Raw genomic sequence first — 21,682 nt, 5'->3', positions numbered from 1 at the left:
TGGGGATCGAGCCCACAACTCAGACATGTGCTCTGACTGGGAATCAAACTGTGACCTCCCAGTTCATTGGCTGATGCTCAACCACTGAGCAACACCGCTGGACTGTGGTATTTTTAAAGAGATCCCCAAGTAATTCAAATAGCCAGGATTGAAAATCATTGCCCCAGCGGGATACCCCAACCCAAGTGGGCTGCAGATACTGAGACACTGGGATTCTTTATCTTTCGCCCACAGGGTAGCAGACGTGTGTGCTGACCTCAAGGGGGAGGAGGGCTGGAGGGCACCTATACTCTATCGTGGAAGAAAATGAGGGAAAGAGGGTGGTATAATTAACAGCTATGAGGAGATGCAGGCAGGAAGCCCATGGACTTCCAGAAGGGGATGGGCAAGGCTACCTAAGGCCCATTCTGTCTGCCCTTACACTCTTTTCTGCCCACTGAGAGGCAGGCTGGGAGGACAGAGAACCTGGGGGCTTTGCTGAGCTTGAGTTTCTTCTTGCTGAGCTGGTTACCAGGGCAACAGAGAGCAATGGGATCTGAGGAAGCAAGAGGCAGGGGTGAGGGGGAAGTATCTTAAACCGCTCATTCCTCCTGCCAGCAACCACCCCCAAGGCTGACTGGCACTATTTACATGACCCCAGATCAGGCCCAGAAATACCCATCACTCTATGGGGAAGAAGGGAAGGAAACTGACATGATTTGCAGAGGAATGGGGATGGAGGTGAGGAAAGTCATGGTCCTCTGGCTGTAACACCACCCAAGGGTAGAGGGGGAGTTCCAACTGTCATTTTAAGTTGTGCCATGATGTCCATGCCCCCAGTGCACAGAGATCTGTGCGACTCAACAACAGATACTGCCAGCTCCGTATTAAATTCAATTGCTCCCCCACACTGTGGATAGCTTCTGTAGTAAACTTCCACCCGACCCTGGATCTGGAGGAAACAGTCAACTCAAAGCTAGGAACTGCCCTGTGCTCATCACAGGCCAAGTGGCAAAGGCAACTGGCAGCATAAGCCACAGCTAGAGGTCTTTCAATTGCCCCTCCATGCTGCCTGTACTAAGATTGATAGGAACCTCTCTCTTAGACTGTGGTCTTTGAAACTTCAGTGCCAGTGTGAGTCTTTACTTTTCAAGAAGAAAGCTAGCTGAACCTCACCCTCTTCTAGGACTTAGTACAGCTATACTGACATTTGGCACATTATCTCGGGAAACTTACTTGCTAAACACAAAGGCAAGCCTAAGGGATATGATGTTCACATAGGTACGCAGCATCTTACTAATTTTTGTCCCTGACACTTCCAAACTAAGGGACTGCAGGATATCCTGGAGTCCATGTGGCAATGTGGTTTGGAAAGATAAGTGATGGGGAGTACAGACACACTTGTGGCTTCACAGGGGAGTCTCACCTCTGTGGGCTTCCGTTTCACAAGTTTGAGCCGGCTCAAGTTGTGACTGACTCTGGGGAATTAAGAAGTCATCTTCCCTCCCTCTCAAATCAAAATGAATGCAAAAAAGCCAAGTTTACAGTCTAAATTTTATTATCGTCAAGTCACAATACTGAACACAAATGTGTACCCTTTAAAACAGTAACAACAACAAGAAATTCTTGCAACAAAACACAGTGGACCAACATAGACAACTGTCACAGTGTCTTCAGGTCTGGGAATCTGGGCATGCTGCCCACAGGCTTGAGGAGACATCTTCAGGTTTAAGGCAAAGGGAAGAGCCTACCACAGGCACAACCACCAGCTGCCCCTGGAAGAATCTCTTAGATATTTCCTCCTTTAGGGTTACAGCTTGAGTGCCTCTCCTCCCTCCCACATACTATGGACTCAAGAGCAGTCAGGCCAGCTGCTTAAGAGAAGGAATACAAACTGACATTACTTGGGGAGAGACACAGCTGCCACCTTCTCCCTCAAGTTCTGTAGGACAGAGACAATGGCCAAGGTACCCTTGGCAGACACAAGTGCTGCAATCATAGGAATCTCTTCCGCAGGCAGCAGGAAAGTGGTTCAGTGCTGTGGATGGGGAGGAAAGGAGCCCCTGCCGCAAAAGTGACTGGCTTCCTTAGGCCTTAAGCCCAGGTGCTGTACCTTCTTCTGCTTGCAAGGACAGGAGTAGAACTAGAGGAAAATAAGGTAGTAACACCTAAAACACTTGCAGCAGACAATACATGAAAAAGAGCAAGTATGAAGGACAGGATAGATTGCTTGCTGGATAATATTTGCCTCTAGAGAGATGCATTGGTCCACAGCAATTGGAAAAGGAGTGTGTTAGGATTGGTGGAAATAAGAAAAGTAGGGTCCTCTAATTCCACTTACCTCAAAGACTGAGCCCTGAGGACTGTGTGAATACATAGCCCTAAGGTGCAAAGGCTCTCACTCTACCCTCCCTTCTCACAAAAACACCTGATTTGCCATCCCTCCCCACTGTACAGACTCTATCCTCAGTAGAGGCCTGAAGACTACCAGAGACTAATGACGGAGACTCAGGCTCCTAAAAACTGAAGTCAAGAAGAAGGGCTCCTACCACAAACTTTGAGCTTAGAGAAGTTAAGAGAATCCAAATATATAACAAAGTCCAACCAAAAGTGAAAGGCCAGCTCTCTGTAGATCTGGTGGGAAAAGACCAGCTGGCAATTCTCAATTATCTGCATTGTAGGGAAGAACCAAAAGGGAACCAGAGGAGCCAGCAAACCAGAAAAATGAACTTTTTTCATTTAAAGGCGGGCGGGGAGAGACACACACAAAACAAACAGGAAGGAGCTTCCCTGGGAGCAGCAGAAGACATTTGAATTTCCCAGGACAAGTGAAGAAGAGCCAAAAACCTGGGTTTTCTAGATGTAGACTAGATGTGGGCTGATCTCTGCTCCTCTGAGCACAGCTAACTCCAGCAGAGAGTGGAGACAGTAGGAAGTCCACTTGTTTTTCCCTGTCTCTAACAGAGCCTGTCCTCAGAGGGAGCCAGGGGTCCTCCTCATTCAGCTGCTTGCTGGTAGGAGCCACCCTTTATCTTTGAAGCCCTCCTGGTAGTAGACAGCCAGCTGTATTTCTCTTCTTTCCTGGGTTCTCACCTTTGCTGTTCTGACAGGGGTGGGAAAAAGGGAAGAACCACCAAGGTGTTAGTGGACCTTCTCGGTATTTATAAGTTGCTCTCAAAAAGCCACATTCTAAATAATGTGTTTTAAAGTAATACCCCCGCCCCCCGCCAAAAACAAAACCCCTATAAGTCTTTTTCCTCCATGACCTTTAGAATTGGCTCTAACTGTAACATCTCAAATTTGTTTTTTAACATATAATTTTTTAATTTTTAATTAGGCCTTTCATTCAATATTGTTTTGTATTAGTTTCAGGTGTTCAGCATAGTGGTTAAACAATCATGTATTTGACATAGTGTTCCCCCTGATATTTCCAGTACCCACCTGGCACACCACACATAGTTATTACAATATTAGTGACTATATTCCCTATGCTATACTTTACATTCCCCATGACTATAATCCCTTCACCTTTTTCACCCAGTTCCCCAAGTGCCCCTCCCCTCTGGTAACCACCAGTCTGTTCTCTGTTATCTATGAGTCCGTTTCAACTTGGTTTGCTCTTTCATTTTGTTCTTCAGATTCCATGTAAAAGTGAAATCATATGGTATTTGCCTTTTTCTTTCTGACTTATTTCACTTAGCATAATACCCTGTAGGTCCACCCACACTGTCGCAAATGGTAAGACTTTATTCTTTTTTTATGGTGGAGGTAACACCTCAAATTTAGATTTCCTTAATAAAAAATGCCCTCCTGCATTTTTTCCTTGCAGCTTCCCAAATGAAATCCTGCCAAGTTAATAATGTTTTCTATTTCAACCCTGTTCAATGCAATCTTAAAGCAAAGACTAGTGAATTTTGGGAATTAAGCCTCCTCCCATGATAACCCATGTTTACAACTTAAAAGAATTAATTAGGCGATTGTTACACAAGTAAGCATGAGCATTAGTTTTAAGAATGTTTTATGAGAGTCACAGTAAGTTGTGCACTTACTTTTATATTATGTTAGATTTAAAATATTCAGAAATTCATATTAACTGGAACCCCTGCTTACAACCTGAAATAATAAAGTTAGAATCTGTTATCAGGTCATTAAAAAAAGACAAGAAAAGAAAAAAGAAAAAAAAGACAACTGTTTCAATAAAAACACACCCAGAACAGAAGGGAAATCTTCTGAAGAAAAGGAAAGCCCACTGAAGTAGGATGTGCCCTAAAGCATGGGAAGAAGCTCTCATACCTCAGGTGGTGGGGGCTTGATGGTGACTGGCTGGGGAGTCCTCCGGGGTGGTGAGGGCTTTGGCTGCACCTGCTGCTGGGCGGGGTTATAGTAAGTCACTCCTCCATATACCTGTGATGGGGCCTGGACACCCCACAAGCCAGAAGAGAAAGTTAGGATTTAATCCAAACTATGATGAATAGAAAACATTAAACATTATTCAGACTCAAAAATAAAAATATTATGGAATTTATAATTTTTTAAATCTCTAAGCTGCACCCCTTAAAAATAAAATGAATATTCATTTCTGTCTTACTATGTCTAATTATGCTCCAATTCCTATTTCTTCAAAGTACTGCCCAGCTTTCTCTAATTCCTACCATCAGTTGACAAATGGAAGAGCCTGAGCTCAGTGATGACACTAGATACCAGATGGTTTCAACTTATGGGGAGTTAAGCAGTACAGGGAGAGATAGGGCTGGTAAACAGAATAGTTTCTTTATGCTGTTGAATAAATGGCCACCTAAGACATACTAAAACACTTAAATGAAACACCATTAAAGAAATGGAAGAGCCCTAGCTGGTTTGGCTAAGTGAATAGAGGGTCCCAGGTTTGATTCTGGTCAAGAGCACATGCCCAGGTTGTGGGCTTGATCCCCAGTAGGGGGCATACAGGAAGGAGTCAGCCAATCAATGATTCTCTTTCATCACTGATGTTTCTCTCTCTCCCCCTCCCTTCTTCTCTGAAGTCAATAAAAATTTTAAAAATAAAAAAAGAAATGGAAGAGAATAAACAGATGATGGGCATTACATAAGCTGCATTTCCAGGTGCTGACCACTAAGAGGCATCCAGGCACCACATGTAAATTAGTGGCATTGAAATATTCTCTCAAATTTCTTGAGCATTCTCCCCATACCACATTCCTGTCTGATTTAAAAATCTGTTCATTAGCCATCTCACCTGTGTATTAGGATACAGATGAGGAGGTGGTGGGGGAGGCAGTGCTCCTGGAGCATAAGGGTAGCTGGGATTACCGAAGTTCATGACTCCTGGAGCAGAAAAGTAAGTAGGAGCGAGCAACTGCTGAGGTGGTGGCTGTCCTGGAGACATGGACACTGGTGAAGGATAGAGGCCCGGATTGGGCAGAGGTGCTGGTGTCTGATGGGGATGTAAACCTGAACAAGGAGAGGGAAACAAATTAAAATAGAAAATGACCAATTCCAGCATTGACAGGCTTGGGATGAAGTCCTTAGGCTGGACCCATGAGCTCTGTTGCCCAAGCAGCCAGAGTGGCCAGCCTCAGAGGCAAGCAGCACTGAGCTCAGGAGGATGGAGTCTGTAAAGCCCCCAGTACACAATCTCATGTGCAGGAAGCACACAAGGACAGGAGCAATGCTTGCTTACCTGGGTGGGGAAGGTGCATTTCTGGCTGCACAATCATGCCCTGAGGAGGCAGTGGCGCAGGGCTGTCTCCATGGGTATAGATTGGTCCCTGGAACTGCACTGTAAAATATCACATTGGGATTCTCATAAACTCTCACTCTTCATATCACACGGACAAGTCTGCCCATCTCCCAAACCCTTTAAGAGATGTTCTCAGTTTTCCATGTGAAGAAAGCACCAACCAGATAATGACAACCACTGTGAGAGGTCAGAAAGAAAAGCAGAAGGCAGGAGGCTGGTCTATTTAGTTTGCTTCACCAAGACAAAAATGATACCCCAACATTAAGAAAAAAGCTCACGTGGATCATAGTAATGTCCCTCCATGATACTGATATGCACGGGAGGGGCAGGGGGCTCTGGCACAGGTCTCTGCCGCTGAGATGAATAGCGTTTGGCTCGCCCACCCTGGACACCCTGAAATAAAGAAACAGGCCTGAGCAGAAGACTTCAAGAAGGCTGACTCTCATTCAAGTCCCACCTTCTTTTTTTTTTTTTTAATATATTTTATTGATTTTTTCCAGAGAGGAAGGGAGAGGGACAGAGAGTCAGAAACATCGATGAGAGAGATACATCGATCAGCTGCCTCCTGCACATCCCCCAGTGGGGATGTGCCCGCAACCCAGGTACATGTCCTTGACCGGAATCAAACCTGGGACCTTTCAGTCCACAGGCCGACGCTCTATCCACTGAGCCAAACCGGTTTCGGCAAGTCCCACCTTCTTTTATGTGGGGCTTTGTAATATGGCTCGTATTTAAAAATGAATTGAAAAATCAGTGAAAAACATCAAGATTTGAACCTAAACCCTCTACATTTCTGGAGACCCAAATTAAACAAAACACAGGTGCCCAGATGGCAGAGCTCAGTTGTTGAGCATCGACCTATGAACCAGGTCTCGGTTCGATTCCCAGTCAGGGATCATGCCCGGGTTGTGGGCTCAATCCCCAGTGTGGGGTATGCAGGAGATAGCTAATCAAGGATTCTCTCTCATCACTGATATTTCTACCTCTCTCTTCTTCTCCCTCTCTGAAATCAATAAAAATTTATTTTAAAAAATAATAATAAAATAAAACAAAACAAAACATAGGTAATTGATGGGAAAAATGATTTCAAAAGCTATTACACGCATTTCCCTTTCCCTCCTCCATCTACCCCCTTTCCCTTTCTGTACCATTTCTTCCATCCGGTTAAACTGGGGTGGAGGTCCTGCTCCCATGTGTATGTGGTTGTGCATACCTGTAACACACCAAAAAAGTCACCGCTGCAGAGCAGACAGATGTGCGACTCACAGATACCATCAAGAAAATAAAGTAAATGGCTTTCTGCTTATAATCTAACGGAATCCCTTTTAAACTATCTCTGCTTCCTGTCAATGCCAGCATTTGGATATTTGCCCCCATTGTCCATCACCTTAATACCGCAATAAAGCCTTTGGAAATTAAAAAAAATTTACTTCAGTGAGAAAATACGAGTTCAAAATTTCCCCACCAAATAATTCCCTGCACAGAATCACTGGGAGGTTACAATTAGCACATTACATTATCAAACACAGTAAAAAATATCAGCCTAAGAGTTTCTGAGCAACAACTAGAAAGTGAGGAATGTTTTGTAAACCTACCCTAGCCACCAAGGTCTGGCCTGGAAGCTTGGGAAGAGATTCCCTTCTGGCTGAAAATGACTCAGACCAACAACAACAAAAAAAGATTACATTTTTAGAGATTGTTTTCCAATGATAATAAGATATCAATGGAAGGGTATGCTCCTTGATCCAAAGATCAACTCCAGACCCAGTTGAGATGACACTGGTTTTGCTGTTCAAAAACCATGCACACCAGAGAAGGATGCTGAAACTCCCAGATTACATGAGGATTTCCAACCTGTAAGTTCAAATTAGATTTCAGAAACAAGGGAAAAGATTCTTTGATCTATCTGGTTGGAGGAAGACAAAGGATGGGCAAAATGGGTGATAGACAGGTCCTAGTCTCTAGCTCAGGGGTGGGCAAACTTTTTGACTCGAGGGCCACAATGGGTTCTTAAACTGGACCGGAGGGCCGGAACAAAAGCATGGATGGAGTGTTTGTGTGAACTAATATAAATTCAAAGTAAACATCATTACATAAAAGGGTACTGTCTTTTTTTTTTTTAGTTTTATTCATTTCAAACGGGCCGGATCCAGCCCGTGGGCCGTAGTTTGCCCACGGCTGGTATAGTCTCTAGAACTATGCTGTTCAATACAATATCCACTAGCCCCAGGGTCGGCAAACTGCGGCTCACGAGCCACATGCGGCTCTTTGGCCCCTTGAGTGTGGCTCTTCCTAAGCCTTAGGAGTACCCTAATTAAGTTAATAACAATGTACCTACCTATATAGTTTAAGTTTAAAAAATTTGGCTCTCAAAAGAAATTTCAATCGTTGTACTGTTGATATTTGGCTCTGTTGACGAATGAGTTTGCCGACCACTGCACTAGCCACATGAGGCTATTTAAATTTCAATGTTTAAAGTTAAAACGTCAGTTACCCAGACACTCTGGCCACATTACAAGTATTCAAAAGCATCATCATGTCTGGCTGGCATGGCTCAGTGATTGAATTTAGAGTCAGCCCATGAACCAGGAGGTCACGGTTTGATTCCTGGTCAGGGCACATGCCCAGGTTGCAGGGTCGATCCCCAGTGTGAGGCGTGCAGAAGGCAGCCAATCAATGATTCTCTCTCATCATTGATGTTTCTATCTCTCTCTCCCTCTCCCTTCCTCTCTGAAATAATTAATAAATAAATAAATTTAAAAAATAAAAAAAATGCACCATCATCACAGAAAGTTCTTTTAGGTAGCCTGCCTCTAGATTAAGGAAATTAGAGAGACTTTCTTTTCAAAGAGATTAGAAGATTCCCATCTAAATTCAAATGAATACGTTTCTGCCTTCAAACTTTAACCTTAGCTCAGCTCAAATAATAAAAACATTGTCTTCTTCTTCCACTATTCTACAGAGTGCTAAAGGATTCTGCACCTAGGAACTCACTTTTTTCCTCAATCCTCACCCAGGATGTTTAGAGGGGGAATGAGGGAAGAAGGGGGGGGAGGGGGAGGAAGAGAGAGGGGAAGAGAGGGAGAGGAGGAGAGGGGGAGAGAGGCATCAATGTGAGAGAAACATCAATTGACTGCCTCCCATATGCACCCTGACAGGGGATGGAACATGCAACCTAGGTATGTACCCTGACCGAGAATCGAACCCACCACCTTTTGGTATATGGGACAACACTCCAACCTACTGAGCCTCGCCAGCCAGGGCCAGGAACTCATTATTGGTTAATAGCAGGCAAGGTAGTAGGACAGTCTTAGATAACATAAAACTGCTATGAGGTCCTTGGATGAATATATCTAGGAATCCATCTGCTTTTTTGCGGTTAATGAAAACACGGATATTCATCAGACACCACATCCCTGAGATTAAGTCCCATGTCCTAAACCCAGTGTTGCAAAGGTGTGTGTGTGTGGGGCGGGGAGGGGGGGGGGGTGGGGTGGGGTGGGGTGTCTAGTTACTAACTCTAAGGTACCTACCCCGAAGTTCGCGTGGTTGCAGAAATGGAGGTTGCCCTGGGTTCCAATTCTGTTCTGTTATATTCAGTTGTGCCACGTCTTGCTCAAGTCCACTTGTAGGAGAATCCACTGGAGCCTCCCAGTTCCCAGTCTTAGCAGGGGAAGGAGTAGTTTCTGGAACTTGAGGTGTGGGGGTCAGCCCTTCAGGTAGAGGAGGCATCTCCTCTGAAATCTTGACTGCATCTCCAGCTTTGATCCTGGTTCTTCTTACACGGGAATAGGATTTCTTCTCAATAGGTCTGTCAGGGGGCGGTGGTGCAGTGTCAGGAGCAGGAGCAGGAGCTGGTATCTCTGAGGCCACCTCTTCCTTCTCAGGACTGCCAAGCACTTGAGCATCTGCTTCTGGAGACAGATCCCGCACAGGAGTCTGCTCCAGGCGCCGTGACCGGTAACTACTCTCATGCTTAACAGTCTCACCAGACCGGCCACCATGCTGTCCACCAGTCTCCGTAGGCCTAAATCCAGCACGACCTTCCTTGAAGCTCCCAGATCGAGAGTAGTTCCTGGGAGCAGACATGCGACCTGTACCTGCAGCTTTCCTATTGATAAATGTCCTTGGTGGTAGGGTCCCCCCAGGACCCTGGTGGCGATGAGACTTGTTTGGTCGCTCACCAATCCAATTTGGATCTCTTTGTGGAGGACTCCCAAACCTGAATAAATGGAATAAAAAAGTCTTAAACTGAAGGTGAGGAAGATGTCCCATATTCCTCACCCATTCAATTATTTGCTGGAATGGTATTTAAAAAGGCAGAGTTCTTTCTACATATCAATAGTCTAGGCTCCAAAATTTCCTCACCTGGGTTTCCGGATTCTTCGGGGTTTGATGTCATCAGGATTGTGAGCTGAACGGATGTCATATCCATAAAGAGCAATGAGCTCCTGTCGTGACTTTGGGGCCTGCTCATCTTCCCGGAACTTGTCATGCTCCCAGCGACCCTCATCCTTCCACAGCTTTCGCTGACGCCCCTTGGGTCTGGATAAAACCAGGAAAAAGTGTCTTAGGTTGGCAGAATCTGTCAAGTAAAGATGTTCATGAAACAAACAGGGCTGGGCATGGAATCAGAAGAAACTTCATGTAGTCTTTCCATCTTTCCAGATGTAAAACAGGCCTCCCAAAAGCAAGAGCGAATCAGTACCTCAGGGCCTGCTGGGCTCAAATGCAACAGGAACAGAAATAAAGAAAGATTTCACTTCAAACTACTCAGCACCTTGGGAACACCTCTCTACTATAAGGCAGTCTATGCAAGTACTTAATATCCCAGAGGCCTTGCGCCTCAGATTAAGGAAGGCAAGTGGAAGGGTAGGTGTGGATCCTAGCTGCTGCACCAGGAGTTACCAAATATTCTAAGCATCACTTTCCTCATTTGTACAAGAGGTAATACTTACTTTAAAAATGTTATGAATGTAGGTAAAGTACTCCAGCAAAGTGCCTAGCATACAATAAACACTAAATCCATACTAAAAACAGTAGCAGCAAGTGGCTGTTACCTGACTTCCTCCTCCTGAGTTTGCCCTCGAAGATCGTGCTCAAAGAAGAGCCCTTTCCGGGGGATGTATGCAGGGTTCTTCCGATCTTCGTCGTCATCCAAGTGCTTGGGAACCTTGTTCTCCACAGGCTCTGTGCTCTCCTGGAGGACAAGGGCTCCTTACTCCCTCTGAAGTTGAAAGCCCCTCTTCCAGCCCCAGAATGGAGGCCTTCGGTGGTACTGACCTGGCCATCCCCACTTTGCCTCTCCCCCGTCACAGTGCCTTTGGAGTCAGGCTTTTCTTCTCCCTTCTCTTCTTTTGCTGAAGAATTAGCAGCATCATTGGCTTCTGATTTCAACTCCACTTTGGAGTTTTCCTCTTCACTGTACTCCCCTTCTTCACCCTGAAAAAAGTTTCCCTGTCAGCTGTGGAGAAAGATCTCAAAGGTGCTTAAAAAAAAAAATTGCTTTTTAAAAAATCCTCATCGAAGGATATGTTTTTCATTGATTCCAGAAAGGGAGGGGGGCCGGGGGGCGACAACATTGATGTGAAAAACATCAATCAGTTGCCTACTTACACGCTCCAACTGACCAGTGATCAAACCCTGCAACCTAGGTATGTGTCCTAACTGGAATCGAACCCACAACCTTTTTTGGTGTATGGGACAACACTCCAACCAGGGCTGAAAGGTGCACCCAGCCAGGGCTGAAAGGTGCATTTTAAAGTTTTCCATTCTTTAGGAAAACATTTTCTAACAAACTTAAAAATTAAAAGCAGCCCTAACCGGTTTGGCTCAGTGGATAGAGCATCGGCCTGCGGGCTCAAGGGTCACAGGTTCAATTCCGGTTAAGGGCATGTACCTTGGTTGCAGGCACATCCCCAGTAGGGAGTGTGCAGGAGGCAGCTGATCGATGTTTCTCTCTCATCGATGTTTCTAACTCTCTATCCCTCTCTCTTCCTCTCTGTAAAAACTCAATAAAATATATTAAAAAAAGAAAAAGATTAAAAGCAGCCCTAGCCAGTTTGGCTCAGTGGATAGAGCATCGGCCTGAAGACTGAAAGGTCCCGGGTTCGATTCCAGTCAAGGGCACATGCCTTGGTTGCAGGCTCAGTCCCCAGTAGGGGGCGTGCAGGAGGCAGCCAATCAACGATTCCCTCTCATCACTGATGTTCCTCTCCCTCTCCCTTCCTCTCTGAAATCAATAAAAATATATTTTAAAGAACTAAAACAAAACAAAAAAAATCAATACTTTACTGAAGTTTCTAAAGAATAAGGGCACTGTAAAAATAAAATCACAAAATATATCCACATATTCATATATAAATTCATGTTAGTTTTCCAGAAAGATATGCATCAACTTGTAACAGTAGCAGCCTCTGGGAAGGAACCCAGGGAATATAGATAGGAGGCAGGAAAGTGCCTAGCATACAGAGGGAGCTTTATCTGTACTGATAATTTCCTTCTCCATGAATTGTCTCTTAAACATGCAGTGCCTAATAACTATACTGTTAACTCAAGTTGTGAATTCTCTCAGCTCAAAATGGCTTAGAACAGAGATTCCCAACCTTTTAGATTATGTGAACCCCCTTTCAAGATCTAAATTTTTCATAGATCTTATGAGACAGCAGCTCAGTGCAGTATCCACTAAGACATACAATGACAAACAACTATTATACATTCAATAATACTTTAAATTTAGCTGAGCTAATGGATTTGCAAACTCTGTGTAATAACTCCATGATTTCCCAAGGCACTATTATTCTTAAGTTGAAAATAGTGGCTTTGCCCTGGCCGGTATTGCTCAGTTGGTTGGGTGTCATCCTGCAGACCAAAAGGTTGTTGGGTTAACATGTCAGGGTACTAATACACTGCGCTGCCACCTGGTAAAAATATGTGTATAACTACTCTTATTCTCCTACAGGGTCTGACCCGTGACTTGAACCAGACCCTTTTGTAACTAGACCCAGGCTGGCCTCAGGAATCTGATCAGAGACTCACTGTGAGATTCCTGATGAGGCAAGATGCTCTAAGTTCTTGCCCTTTCTTCAAAGAACTGAATCGGCCTGATTGGTCCAGACAAGCCAATTAATTCCTCTTCCCCATTCTTCTCTGTTTAGCATCTGGGCATTTTGGCCTCTAAATGTCTGGGATTAGATTCTCAGAAAGGTGATACTAGTATGAAACCCACAGAACTGAGGAAGACTGCTTAATCCTACCCACACTAAGCCTTTACGCATAGCTTTTTAAAAACCAAATACCCTTGATTCTTTCCATTTCCCCTTTCATAAGAAGTTTTCCCTCCTCTTGAAATGGGAATAGGTGTGTGGTAATCATTCAGTTCTTTCCTTGATCCTATGTTCTGTGCAGGTTCTGAAGCAGAAATTGCAAGAATCTCGCTTGGTGTTTTATGGGACCTTAATTAATCATACTCACACTCTCACATACACACAGACTGAATTCAAACATCTTAAAATAGTATCATGACTACAACAAGTGCTGGCGAGGATGCAGAGAAAAAGCAACCCTCGTGCACTGCTGGTGGGAATGCAGACTGGTGCAGCCACTGTGGAGAACAGTATGGAGGTACCTCAAAAAACTAAAAATGGAACTCCCATTTGACCCAGTGATCCCACTACTAGGAATATATCCCAAGAAACCAGAAATGCCAATCAGAAAGGATATATGCACCCCTATCTTCATAGCAGCACAATTCACCATAGCTAAGATTTGGAAACAGCCTAAGTGCCCATCAGCAGATGAGTGGATTAGAAAACTGTGGTACATATACACAATGGAATACTATGCTGCAGTAAAAAAAAAGGAACTCTTGCCTTTTGCAACAGCATGGATGGAAATGGAAAGCATTATGCTAAGTGAAATAAGCCAGTCAGAGAAAGATAAATACCACACGATCTCACTCATTTGTGGATTATAGAGAACAACACAGACTGATGAAAAGGGACAGATCCAAAGACTGAGGAACAGCGATCAGGCTAATCCCCAGAAGGAAAGTAGGGGAGGGCGGGGGTAAGGGGAAGAGATCAACCGAAGGACTTGTATACATGTATATGAGCCAAACCAATGGACATGGACAACAGGGGGATGGGATCATGAGTGTGCGGGGCGGGGGGGGGAGGGGGGGAGGTTGGGGGTCAATGGGGGGGATGAGGACACATTTGTAATACCTTAACTAATAATAATAATAATATTAATAAAAAGTCTGAACCCCAAAAGCCAGCACAAAACGGCCTGGGGAAACAGTGAGAGCTAACCATAGGCTTATGGGAGAAAAGGGGCGGGGGGATATTTGTAATACTTCCAACAATAAAGACAATTTAAAAAAATAAAAATAGTATCATAATTAATAAGGGAACTTTGTTTTATGCTCCACCTCCTCTAGTTTGTGGTAGAATGTCAAATGAGGCAACATTTTTATTCCAAATGAGAAACTAATTTTGTTTCCAGGGTAGGGCAGAAAGATACAATGGCATAGTGCTGAGGAGACTCCAAATAAGTCAAAGTCTGATCTAACTGAAGCCAAAGTGCTACTCTAGGGTCATGCTATTTTGACTCAGAGCTAACATCAAAACCCTTTTCCAGAGACAAACTCCCCTACTGCTGATTCCACTTTATTGAGCATTCTTCCCAACTCTAATGCCTAACTCCCCTCTAAGTCAATTGCTTCCCTAGCAGAATTCTCACTGCAGTGGTTTTAGCTCATTCTCCACTCCACATATTTCAGAGTAAGGGGTGGAGTTCTTCCTTGTTCTCAGTGTCTCCCAGATTCAACTCCTCCAGCCTATTTTAAACTCCTGCTCCTCTGGGGGGCGCCTATCACCTGCCTATACCTCTATGCCTCTGCCTAGGCCTGCCCTGTCATTAACTTTAATACTTTAGCAATGAGTTCACAGTCTTCACCTCCACTTCAGGCAACCATTTCCATGGCCACACTCCAGACCAGGCTTACCTGTGTGGGCGAAACAAGGGGTTCAATGGAAAGTACCCTCGCCCTAGCTGGTTTGGCTCAGTGGATAGAGTGCTGGCCTACGTACTGAAGGTTCCCAGGTTTCATTCCAGTCAGAGCACATACAAGATTTAATTAATGAATGCATAAATAAGTGAAACAACAAACCAATGTTTCTCTCTCTCTCTCAAATAATAAATAAAAATTAAAGAAACAAACATGCCGAAACCGGTTTGGCTCAGTGGACAGAGCGTCGGCCTGCAGACTGAAAGGTCCCAGGTTCGATTCCGGTCAAGGGCATGTACCTGGGTTGCGGGCACATCCCCAGTAGGAGATGTGCAGGAGGCAGCTGATCGGTGTATCTCTCACATCGATGTTTCTAACTCTCTATCTCTCTCCCTTCCTCTCTGTAAAAAATCAATAAAATATATTAAAAAAAAAAAAAAGAAACAAACATGGGGTTAATTTTCATGACTTTGGGTTTGGCATGGATTCAGCAAAGGCTTCTTAGGTATGACACCAACAGCACAAGCAACAAAAGAAAAACATGCTGAACGTCAAAACCCTGGTCTGTGTGTTCAGTGGTTAGAGCATTGGCCTGCAAAATGAAGGGTCACGGGTTTGATTCCAGATCAAGGGCATGTACCTGGGTTAAAGGTTCAATCCCCAGCCCAGCCAGGGCGTGTGCGGGGGTCAACCAATCAATGTGTTTCTCTCACATCGATGTTTCTCTCTTTCTCTCTCCCTCCCTCCTTCCCTCCCACTCTCTCCAAAACCAATAAAAACAAATTTTAAAAAAAGGACAAAGTATCTGAAGAGCCCTTTCACCAAGAAAGTATGCAAACTGGCTGATATCCACAAGAAAAAATGTTCAACATCATTAGTCACCAAGAAAATGCAAACTGAAATGAGATACCATTTCACACCTACTAAGATGGCTGGAATAAAAAAATCAAGACAATAACAAGTGCTGTCTAGTATGTGGAGAAATTGGAATTCCCATACATTGCTTTTGGGAATGTAAACAGCTGCTTTGGAAAACAGTTTGGCTGTTCCTAAAACAATTAAACAGAGTTACCAAATGACTCAGCAATTCCAATCATAGGTACATTTCCAAGAGAAATGAAAACATATTTCTGAACAAAAACTTGTATGCTAATGTTTATAGCAGCATTACTCATAATAAGAAAAAATTAGAAACAACCCAAATATCTATCAATGGATGAATGGGTAAACAAAATGTGACATATTCATACAACAAAGTATTATTCAACCAGAAAACACAATGAAGTTACTAATACATGCTACAATTTCAAAACAAGCTAAGTGTAAGAAGCCAGTCACACCAATCTACATGTTATATGATTCCATTCATATGAAAGACCAGAATAGGGAAATCTCTAGACACAGAAAGTAGACTTGCAGTTGCTTAGGGGTAGGAGGGATGCAGATGGAGGAACTAGGGGCAGAGGTGATAACTCAGTAACAGGGTTTTTTCTGAGGTGATAAAAATGTTCTGAAACTGTAGTAATGGCCACATATATATGTGAATACATTAAAAAACACAGAATTAGTGTGGCTCAGTGGTTGAGTGTCAACACATGAAGCAAGAGGTCACGGTTTGATTCCCAGTCAGGGTACATGCCCGGGTTATAGGCTTGATCCCCAGTAGGGGGTGTACTGGAGGCAGCCGATTAATGATTCTCTCTCATTACTGATGTTTCTATCTCTCTCTCCCTCTCCCTTCCTCTCTCTGAAATAAAAACATACTGAGAGAAAAAAAATAAGTAACAAGGATTCCCATTCATGTATTTAAAGAAAACACACCATAGAATTGTACATTTTAAATGGATAAATTACATGGCATGTCAATAAAGGGTTTGTGTGGTTTTTTTAAACCCTATTATTTCTATTCTTACCTGGTTTTCCCCTTACCCTCTCACCTACAACTTGAGATATCCACTCCCTTGACCTTCTCACTTTCACCCTATCATTCAGTCCTTTCCTCTCTCTAGATTCGATGGCCCATTCACTTTAATCACTACTAATAACACTCTCAATTCCCTTGCCATTCCCATGTGCTCAGGATTGGACCAACTCATGTCTCCTTTCTCTAGGCCAGGGATTCTCAACCTGTGGGTCGCGACCCCTTTGGGGGTCAAATGACCCTTTCACAGGGGTCGCCTAAGGCCATCGGAAAACACATATATAATTACATATTGTTTTTGTGATCAATCACTATGCTTTAATTATGTTCAATTTGTAACAATGAAATTGGGGGTCACCACAACATGAGGAACTGTATTAAAGGGTCGCGACATTAGGAAGGTTGAGAACCACTGCTCTAGGTCTACAGACAGACTACTGATCATCACTGAAAGGAGCTAAAAAAACACATCACGCATCAATGTCACCTTCAATCTCAGCTACCAAAACCTCTTTTAGTCTTACAAGTCTCTCTTTTTTAAAAATTTAACATATTTTTATTGATTTCAGAGAGGAAGGGAGAGGGAGAGATAGATAAATAAAAACATCAATGATGAGAAAGAATCATTGATCGGCTGCTTCCTGCACACCCAACACTGGGGATGGAGCCCACAACCTAGGCATGTGCCCTGACCGGGAATCAAACTGTGACCTCCTGGTTCCTAAGTTGATGCTCAACCACTGAGCCACGTCAGCCGGGCTAGTCTCACAACTCTTACCTCTACTCTCCACCAACCTCTTTCTTCATGTCTTTCCTTCTATTTCTCAGAGAAAACAAAACAAAGAAGGGAACACCAGCTTCTTCCCACACACCTTCCTTCCCACCTCTCCATAATTACAATTACAAATGTTTCCCTCGTCACGTCCCTATTTCCTCATGTACTCAGTCAAGAACCACCAGTACATTTATTACCTACTCCCCGCTTTCCTTCCCTTTTACTCATCCTTTCCATCTTTAACCATACTTGAGTCTCCAACTTTAAAAAATAACCAACAAACCCTCTCTTAACCTCCCAGGCTTCTTTCCAGCTACCACCTCTCTCCAGCCTCTCCTTCAGAGTCAGGTTTCTTTAAAAAAATTTCTTGAAGGATTCTGAAAAAATGGCAGTAGCATAGTTTTTGATCTCTTCAAATCTCCACATGAAATGAGAACTTCTAGACAGCAAAATCAAAACCCTTCTAATAACACCAAAAAAACAACAACTAGGTTACAGGGTATCCTAAAATAAATGCACATAGCAAAGTACACACACACACAAAGAACAAAGCACCAACAGTCACAAGACCTGCATCAAACTGGTTGTCAGTGCAGAGAAAGCAGAGAGAAGTAAGTGGATCCGAGAACAGGAGAACCCTGAAACAATCAGCAAGTATTCAATGGGAAGCAAAACTGAGAACAATTCAAACTAGGAGGGACTGTACTGTCTCCGGTAGCGTATAAGCATAAAGATTCTATGATAAGGAGGTCTAGGTGGGGCTAGAGCAGTCCAACCCCTCTGAAATCTTGAAATTGACCTGGCTACCAAGGTTCCTTGCTCAGATAGGGTCCCACACTGAAGAGAAATGGTTGAGAGGAGAATCATATTGAGCAGAAAAGGGATAAAAGAAATGAAGGAAAGAGAAGCTCCAAAACAAGTTAGCAGAAATAAAACAAGTTAGCAGGAATAAAAGCAGAAAATCTCAAAAAGCAAGCCACTATATATTTTTTAACACTACAGGAAACAACAACAAAAAGGGAGCTCTGTGAAGTTAGAAAAAGCTATTCTGAGCCACTTCAAAGAAACCAGAAAAACTAATTTTTCATAAAAATCAACAGAAAAATATAATGGTTAAATCTCATATAATTATTATGAGAAACAAAGAATAGCATTCCTACAGACAATAAAAGCATGCCAGAAAGACATGCACATTTATCAAAATTATAATTTCTCGAGAGAAAAAAAATTATAATTTCTATTTCAAAATGAGCCCTCTGTGGTTAGGGCAGTGGTTCTCAACCTTCCTAATGCTGCGACCCTTTAATACAGTTCTTCATGTTCTGGTGACCCCCAACTATAAAATTATTTTTGCTGCTACTTCATAACTGTAATTTTGCTACTATAAACAATATGTAATTATATATGTTTTCCGATGGTCTTAGGCGACCCCTGTGAAATGGTCATTCGACCCTCAAAGGGGTCTCGACCCACAGGTTGAGAACCTCTGGTTACAGTGTCAGCCTGCAGACTGAAGGATCCCAGATTCTATTCTGGTCAAGGGCCCCGTACCTTGGTCACAGGCTCAATCCCCAGCCCTAGTCGGGGGTGTGTGCAGGGGTCAACCAATCAATGTGTGTCTCTCCATAAATCTAGGAGCTTTTTTCATAGCAGCATAATTTTTAAGTTGATAATTTTGTATGGCCTGAAAATGATGTTATAAATATCAAAATGACCCTTGTCAGAAAAAAGGTTCCCACTCCTGCTCTAAATGAACAAGACCTTTTGGGCCCTGGGCAGGCAATTCAGTTGGTTAGAGCATCACCCCAATATACCAAGGTTACAGGTTTGATCCCCAGTGAGGGCACATACAAGAATCAATGAATGAATGAATGGATGAATGAATAATAGAAACAGCAAATCAGTGTTTCTCTCAATCATCAATAAATAAATAAAATTAAAAGTGTTAAAAAGACCTTTTGCATCAGTTTTTCCAAAGCGTAAGTGAAGAATGCAAAAGAAGAGTTAACAAGTAGGTCATGACACTTTTGAACCACAGGCATATATATATGTTTTTTAAATACATTTAAATATATACACCAAAGGAAAAAAACCTATCACACTCACTTCTGAGTCTTCTGCACTTTCATAATCCGAGAGAACAGCTGAAAAGAAAACCGAAATATGTCAAGAAAAAAAAAATAACAGAATTATAATTACATTTCCTGACTGCTAAATATAATTTAAATCTGATATCAACCTATGAGGTAGGTAAAATTATAGTTCCCATTTACAGATGGCAAACCGGCTCAGAGAGTGACCATACTGCTAAAACGTTATGCTCTTTAGTATTATGCTGCAAAGAGCCACTCTGTACCACTCTCCCCCAAATCCCTAACATCCGAGATGCCAACTGCTGGGAATAGGTGACCTGAGTTTGGGGGCAAAAAATACCACCACCATGATGCTACTCACCATCGCCCTCGATGCCATCTTCACTCTCCTGCAAGAAAGAAGTCATGGGTTAGGTCTGTGATTTCCAGAGGGCGGAGAGCTGAAGACTCAACACACACTGGTTAAAAAGGGAGGTGAGGACTGGCACATCTTCAACAAGGAGCATCTGAGGAAGGTCCGGTCTCTTCGCCTCAAGCCCCGTCTCTGAACACACAGTCGCTGTCCATCCGCAGCGGCTCTGCACTCCTCCCAGAAACCCCCACCCGCTCCTCTTCCCTGGGGGCTCCGGGTGCAAACCGCCCTGCGACGGCCGTCCTCCACTCCAACGCAAGGCGCCTCAGCATCGACCACCGACTCTCAGCCTCCCATCACCACCTACACCCGCCCCCGGCCCGCAAGCCACCGGCTCCGACCCGCCCCGCCCCGCCCCGCCCGCGCGCACTCACACACTCAGACTCCTCGGCGCTCTTGGCCCCCCCGCTCTCCACCCGCCGCAGATGAAGGGCCCCAGCTCGGCCTCCGCGTTGGGAAGGCAGAGAGCCGCTGCCGCCGCCTCCAGTACTACCGCTGCAGCCCCCGCCGCCCCGAGCCGGGGAACCGCCGCTGTCGGAGCCGGAAGCACCAGACTCTTCGTCCTCTGTGTCCTGCGAAGCGCGCTGCCGCCGCCGGTCAGCCATCTTACGGAGAACGGCCGCCGCCAGCCAGTTCCTTACGTACGCCCGTCGCAGGGGCCGCCGGGAGGCTAGAAAGCCAGTCCCAGCATGCTTCGCGTGAGGTACTGACCGCCCCCTTTTCGGGAGCGGGGCGCGGGGGGCGGGCCCGGCGCGCTGCGGCACGTTTGCGGGCGAGCGGATTACGTAATGGGTTACGTCAGGGGGCGTGGTGTGCCGCCCGACTTCCTTTGGGTAGGCTCAGGGCGAGGGGCGTCTGCGTTTGGGGAGCCTCCTGAGGCTGCTCGCCCGGCCATCTTGGGCTTTCCGAGTGGAAGGCGTCGACCGGTGACAGCTTCACTGCGGCACTGGAGCTGTTCATGGTGTGTGTTTTTTTTCGATTTCTTGTTTCTGCCTACGTTTGAAGCAAATCACTTTACTGCATTTGTGTGGTAAAATCACGAATCAAGGTAAACTTCTAAAGCAGTGCTGCTGCATCAGGTTTGCCACACCGTCCCATTTTAGGCTAAAGGGCGGAGGAAAAACCATGATGTCTGCAGCGAAGCCCGGGATTTCCTGTTGCACTTTCCCTGCGTTCTCATTTCCTCTTCATTCATGTCCCTCCACCCCAGCCATCACTTCTCCCAAAGTGCAGGCTGGCATGATGCTAGTCTTACCAAGATTTTAGAACTGATTTAAAAAAGAGAAGACGATTGGGAACCGTCGTTGGTTCAATATAGTGACATGATTTCCTTGTTAACCAGATGGGGAAATACTTTCGTTTTGGCAAGGCCTTTGTCAGACTGAAAAAAAATCAGTATACCAGGTGGGGCAAAAGTAGGTTTACAGTTGTGTGTACGCACAAGTTTATTCTTGTACTAATTATTGTATTCCATAAAAATAACTGTAAACCTTTTCCCCCACTTGTATTTTCTTTGGACCATAATGACATACAAGATATATGAGCTAAGCTATTAGTGCATCTACAAGAATACACCTTAATAATACACATATATCGGGAAAAGGTCACTGTGGCACAGGATTCTGTCATGTGTAATCTCTTTACAAGTATGATTAGGGATCCTGATGCTTATCAGAGTTACAGGCAATATGAAACTACAAGGCATTCTCAATGCCTTCAGAGATAGAACCAGGGTCCAAACAGATCTCAACTGTT

The 21,682-nt window shown here is 44.3% G+C and overlaps 1 protein-coding gene across 1 annotated transcript; it reads right to left on the bottom strand.

The window, feature by feature from the left end:
- Window positions 1-1,515: 1,515 nt before the first annotated feature.
- On the bottom strand, window positions 1,516-20,575 carry CASC3 (CASC3 exon junction complex subunit). The gene is made up of 14 exons (XM_081109824.1): window positions 20,302-20,575; window positions 19,877-19,904; window positions 19,529-19,566; window positions 11,000-11,158; window positions 10,777-10,916; window positions 10,085-10,261; window positions 9,250-9,938; window positions 6,865-6,929; window positions 5,995-6,109; window positions 5,657-5,755; window positions 5,213-5,427; window positions 4,273-4,395; window positions 4,029-4,092; window positions 1,516-3,082 (listed from the first exon to the last, which is right to left on the bottom strand). Exons 1-13 carry the CDS (start codon window positions 20,530-20,532, stop codon window positions 4,069-4,071), a joined length of 2,103 nt encoding a protein of 700 aa, XP_080965950.1. The 5' UTR covers window positions 20,533-20,575; the 3' UTR covers window positions 1,516-3,082; window positions 4,029-4,068.
- Window positions 20,576-21,682: the final 1,107 nt, after the last annotated feature.

This window comes from Myotis nattereri, assembly GCF_964212035.1.
Source record: "Myotis nattereri genome assembly, chromosome: 16".
NCBI classification, from domain to species: Eukaryota; Metazoa; Chordata; class Mammalia; order Chiroptera; family Vespertilionidae; genus Myotis; species Myotis nattereri.
This window is presented reverse-complemented; position numbering and strand designations above follow the sequence as displayed.

Bases quoted from the DNA above. Each gene is read 5' to 3' on its own strand.
- CASC3 (XM_081109824.1), bottom strand. From the start codon at position 20,532: ATGGCTGACCGGCGGCGGCAGCGCGCTTCGCAGGACACAGAGGACGAA. The intron at 10,262-10,776 runs GTAACAGCCACT...GGTTTTATCCAG, and splicing joins ACTCAGGAGGAGGAAGTCAG to ACCCAAGGGGCGTCAGCGAA. The intron at 5,428-5,656 runs GTAAGCAAGCAT...CTCCTTGTTCAG, and splicing joins AATGCACCTTCCCCACCCAG to GTTTACATCCCCATCAGACA.